The sequence below is a fragment of the Colias philodice genome, chromosome 22, assembly GCF_061535455.1.
Source record: "Colias philodice isolate Cphi_HAF_F1 chromosome 22, ilColPhil1 Martin Lab GWU primary, whole genome shotgun sequence".
Classification (NCBI taxonomy): domain Eukaryota; kingdom Metazoa; phylum Arthropoda; class Insecta; order Lepidoptera; family Pieridae; genus Colias; species Colias philodice.
In genome coordinates, this window is record NC_143107.1 from 5,570,996 (window position 1) to 5,577,109 (window position 6,114).

At 31.9% G+C, this 6,114-nt stretch overlaps 1 protein-coding gene across 1 annotated transcript; it reads left to right on the forward strand.

Moving 5' to 3' along the window:
• Positions 1–3,182: 3,182 nt before the first annotated feature.
• Positions 3,183–5,838, forward strand: LOC149478450 (defense protein 3-like). The gene is made up of 3 exons (XM_089709239.1): positions 3,183–3,553; positions 5,029–5,220; positions 5,497–5,838. The coding sequence occupies exons 1-3, from the start codon at positions 3,363–3,365 to the stop codon at positions 5,696–5,698; spliced, it is 585 nt and encodes a 194-aa protein (XP_089565365.1). The 5' UTR covers positions 3,183–3,362; the 3' UTR covers positions 5,699–5,838.
• The last annotated feature ends 276 nt before the right edge of the window (positions 5,839–6,114 follow it).

Below are 6,114 nucleotides of genomic sequence, written 5' to 3' on the forward strand. Positions count from 1 at the left end.
GAAGCCGCGGGCGGTAAGCTAGTAATATGATAAGGCCCTGCGCAGACGGCACACTTTTTGTGCGATCGAGTCTGCGGCGCACAAAAAGTCTGCATGGCGCGCAAAAAGTCGGTCGCGGATTTTTCACAGACTCAACGCACACGACGCACATCTTCGATCATTTTGTCGGCAGAGCTGTAGGGACGTAGACGCTATGGAAATCGTGCAGAGATCGCGAAGTATTATTTTGTACATGAAGTACAGTAAAAGAAAAAGAAATACATAATTACGTCCACCCCTAGCAAATGCAGATTGCCGACTAAAGTGTGCGCCGTCTGCGTTAGCGCGCGTTGAAGCAAACGTTCAATTCTTTTCACACACTTTTTGTGCGGAGCGGCGCGCCGCGGCGCGGTGCGGTCTGCCCGAATTACACGGATTTTTTGTGCGCCGGACTTTTTGCGCGTCGTGTGCGTTACTGCATATAATTTCATAGGTTCTATTTTCACAGACTAAAAAGTGCGTCACGGATAGTCTGTCGTCTGCACAGGGCCTAAAGCTGAAGAGTTTGTTTGTTTGCTTGAACGCGCTGGTCAGGAACCATTTCTTTATAGGTTGACGTTATACTATTAGGAGCAGAGCAATTCGAGTAAAATCACGGGGCTCAACTAGTGTATAGTATAATTTGATCAAAAATGAAATAAAAAAAACAATTAGTACCACAGTTCCGCTGAAAATTTGGACGATATTGATATTATTGATATTGTGATGGATAACTTACGGGTAGCTATTTAATATCTCTGATATTTATCCGTCAAGGCTTATAAATAAGTAAATAAATAAATACTTGTACTCAGCTTCATTGTAAATCCGCTTTCCCTGTATTATCATACAACGCTTCATATGTTTTTTATTCCTTTTTATGTGACGTCACCGGGTGCTTCGAATTTTGAAAATTTATTACCAATTTTACTGAAATCTGAAAATAATCAAAGTCGGATACAATAATAATAGCTCAGAAAATCCATGGCTTTTTCTCGCGGATAAAATATCTAAAAGTAGGTAATGATTATAAGTTATTCTTTGTACCTAGTATTGATTTTTCAAAGAACTCAATTTTAAGATTTTTTATAACTAATTTCATAATAGATAATAATATGTTTTTATATACTTGCTCATGATTTTTATATCAGCCTTATTTATACTACGATATAAATCTTAGATCAAGATATAAATTATAAACCAAACCGAATACGAATACTTAAAACCCAAGACTAAATTTTACATTGTACAATACCCTGACCGAAACTGCTCATAATTTGCATTTTCCCAAATCGAGAAAATAATCGAAAATAGGTATATTTCACATACGTCAAGTCCAGATATGGGTGTGAAAACTTCGTAACCAATAAAACGGCTCTTAAACCCGAATAAATCGCAGATATTAACAATTGAGACTAGCCAGACCCTAGTGATGACCATGGAAGGGCTCTTTTCTACAGATGTTTGTAATCTTGATTATTAAAGGGCATTTTCAACTTATTCCTTTGAAATAAGATGTGCAATGACTTGTTAAATAGAGTATTTGTGTATATTTTTTAATAGTATGTCTGTTATGGTTTTTTTGATAGTACTGTATAACAAAATGGTAAATTATTAAAGGTTTTTTGTCATTTAACGAAACGCATTGTATAAATTGTGACATAAGTAGGTAGTCTTAAAATTAAATAAACAGCATTTACCTATGTGTGTATTAAAAAAGTAAATCAGTTGCTTACCACAATGTTATAATGTCATTATAGTAATAATTTAGGTTTGATATTAAAAAATAAAAACTATTCATAAGTCATAATTATAAATCTAAATCTCGAAAATTTTGTTGTAAACAGATTAGAGATATTTAAATTACTCATAAGAGCTATAAGACTAGAATTGTTTGAATTAAGCAATAATGTAGTTAATATAATTTTTTACCATTTTATTAGGTAATATAAAACAACATTAACTGTAGTAAATATAGATTTAATGTATTTCTTGGATTGAACGTTTTTATGTTGCTATTATTGTAAGTGAAAGAATTTTCACGATAGGATCATTACTTCCGAAGATTACCGCTATAATATTAGGTAGGTAGTATATACTTATTATATAGTATGAATATTTGTATATAAATGCGTATTTTATCTCACCTCAGTCCTTTTTATAACTTCCTGGTGATAACAGAAACGATTGTATCGAAGTATCGTTACAGCTAAAGCCGTCGTAAAATATTTTACAGCTTTACTTTTTACGCGCCATAATTTGGCAAATTGTTTTTAAATTGAATTACAGTTGTGTGACGGCGTTATGTTCCAGATTGTTCTTAATTTTATCTACGCACTTTATATTTTTTACCTAACTGCAACGAAAAAAAGGTTTACCGTGTGTTTATTAATATTTTTTTAATTGTGACAATTGAATGTGTCAAAATTAAAAAAAAAATTGGCGAAGTCTTGGCGCCAAATTACGGCAATTTTTTCAGCCAGCATTTTTCTCGTCATGGCAAGATGATATTATTATTATTGTTTATTTGTAGGCGTGCTTTAAAATAAATACTTTGATGATTATTATTAAATAAAATAAAAAAATATGCTGATAAAAATAAGACAGTATTTTCAAGTAATTTTAATACTTTTTAAATTTATTATCTGTGGTCTGCGTTATTCCGCAGGAATGTTCTTTGATTCCAATTTTAAACATTTGAAAGAGATGTTTGCAATGTTCGGAAAAAGTTTTCGCTGAATTAAGTATATTAATTTATAATATTTTGTAACCATTTTTCACCCCGCGCTGTATTCTTGAAACAAGTTTATTCAATGGAACATAATATTTATTTGTAACAAAATTACTGAATAGAAATTTTCGTAGTAGTTAAGTATTTGTTTCAAAACATCTTCAAAATCCAAATACTGTATTATGAAGATTCTGCCATCAGGTAAGTAACTACACATAGTTAGATATCACAATATCTAGATATTATTAGTTATATTTAAATTGAAATCAATAATTATTCTCTTAGCAAAAAGCCAACCAACGTTCCAGATATACATATAGGTTAATCCCCGATAGAAATACACATACAATATACACCCACATACTTCCCGTTTTGTATATTGTATGACTCAATAGGGACTTCACCTATAGCCAACCTTTTCATATAAAAGGACTGAAACATCTCTCCCATATTTATAACGTCCTAACACTTTGTCCAGTACCGATTCTATTTAGACAAACTTTACTTCCCAATTTTATCATTCTCTGGTACACATTAACAGATAAACTTCCTGACAATTTCTCCTCCCCTAGTACTTTTTAAAATTCTCAACAGTTCCTCATCTCCTGGCACCATGCCTCTTACTGGTGGAGTGACAGAAAATGCTGATAAGACGAAAAACTTCTCCATAACTGGTGTTAAAGAAAATGATAATAATACTGTAACTGCCAATGCATTTGTGCAAGGATATAGAAGCACTCCAGATCCTACTAAATTGAATGCACCTGTGTATGGAGTTGTTGGAGGGAGTCTAACTTTAGAATCGTAAGTACTATTTACTTTTTACAACTAAAAATAAGATTTTATATTGGGGGTTTATTTTATTTGTTCTTGTGAGTACATAATGCTCGATATTTTCAAAACATTAAATCAAATTATTGGTTTATATTTTATACATGTGTATTTTTGTGTTGTAGGGAATTTAAGAACAGAATAGCATTATAATATTATGTATCACGTAGTTATGTCCTTAAAACCTATTATAATATAACCGCGCCTGAACATTTACATTAGCAAATATGTATAAATTAGTAGTTGCTTTCACTGAATTATAATCTTATATTGAAAAAAACATCTACCACATTTAATACAACTTTAATCCATTTGCTTTTCTCATTTTAATTTTATTTTCATAGTAAAAGTAATCGACAAACATAACAAATTGAATTTGACGTTGTAATAATTAAACATCAAACTATGAAAGTATATTGTGTGGAAACAAATATGAAATGTTACAGTCAAGGTAAATAAACAGATGTGATATTATTATTATAACTGACAAAATATTATTTGATACATATTGATTTAAATAGGTAATTCTAATAAAATAGGTACTACTTTATTTAAGACACTTCTTAAATGCAATTAGGGTAAAAGTAGCCATTACGTGTGTATTTTATAGTATCAAATTATTTACTACCAACTTTGTACCTATCATATAAATCTCGTGTCACAATGTTTTTCCTCAATGGACTCCTAAACCACTCAACCGATTATAATAAAATTCGCACACCATGTGCACTTCGATCCAACTTGAGAGATAAGATAGTTTAAACATGTAGGTACCACGGGCGAAGCCGGGGCGGACCGCTAGTACTTACTACTTATTATAATATATGCAACTAGCTGACAGGAATTGCCCTGTCTTCGAGCGATCAAGTGAATTAAAGCGACTTTAGTTGAAAGGGCGTTATCTTAAATTTTCTACACTGCCGCGTAACTTTATCTATGGCAAGCAATATAAAAATCAAATTAACCAAACCGTTCGAGCTGTTTACATATTGTGATTTTGTGATCAAGAGAAGTGATAGAACACGAAAGAAAATAAATGTAATATTGCATAATACCTAATTCAAGCGTGTAAAGGACAACTGGACAGACCGAGGTTTGCACTTAGTATATATTACTTTTATTAAAGTGAAACTTTTATTACATCGTCTCAAACTTTTGGTCTGTGTAGCGCATGTCGCGTGACGGTCGGCTGCCGAGTAGGTATAAAGCAGTGTTCGGAAAGTTTCACTTTTACCGTGGTTTCATAAAACCACACAACATTTTTTTAAGGAAATACGATACTTATAGGTAGAATATTAACGTTTCAAAGATCTATCTACGACATACGACGGTCTGCATCAGCATCTAATTCTTCAATTATTAATTCATAATATTTGTCTGTAGTTATTGGCCATAAAAAGACTTCAAACTAGAGTAAATGAGGTAATAATTTCTCAATTTTCTTGTAGAGGAGGCCATTCAGCAGGAATAGCTGCGAGGCATATTCCCAATGTCGGTAATCAAGTCACAGGATCTACGAATATGAACCTTATCCATACTACAAATAATAAGCTTGATGTCAACGCTTTCACTACACAAACTATACCGAAATCGCATCCGAATTTCGCAACTCATGGGGGTGGTGTGGATTATACTTTTAAGTAAGTCTTTATATTTAACTATATATTTAAGAAATATTACATGGAAGTAGGTGATAAAAGGGCATTATTAGGTGCTTTTAAAACAAAATTTTAATTCTAGTTTTTCGCTTGAAAATAAGTTTTTTCCCATAGAAATGTGTTTTAAATGATAATGATTGTTCTAATCGTAATATTATGTGGTAATAGAACACTCAAGTTCAGTGAAAACTCAAAACATTACGTTCACGTTTATATTTAAATTTTGATTTAATTAATTTATATTCATATGTTTCTCAGGGAGACAATAGGTGCATCAGCGTCCATTGCACATACACCTATGTTCAACAAAACAGACTATAATGTTGGTGGCTTTGTTAATCTTCATAAAACCCCAACTTCTTCTTTCGACTTAAATTTGGGCGCTTCTAAAAGTACGTCACCATTTTCTCATGGACAGTGGCAGCCCGGTGGTGCCTTCATATTTAATAAGAAGTTTTAATTTGCATAAACTTTTATATAGCAATCAAAATCATTATTTACTTTTAGAATGCATGCAAATTAATACGCCTGTGGTAATTGTATAGGCAAAGCTTGTTTCCGTAGTGATTTTGTAACCATTATTTTGTGTAATTAAATACATATTTTCTTATGACATTTTTAAAAGCGTTTCCTTTTAAAAACCATTTCATTAACTGTAAAATAAACGTTGAGGCAACCAAAAAATCTTCGTAGAATATTTTTAAAGATTGCGAACTGATTCAATGTCTGAAAAATTAAATTTGATGGCACATTGTCTGTTGTATGACGTAAAATTCGAAAGGAAATGCTTGAAAAGTAAACACAAAGTATGCCCTCAGAAAAACAAGGTTGTATTATACAGAACATCGGAATTTAGCATAGTATCCGAAGCATTCA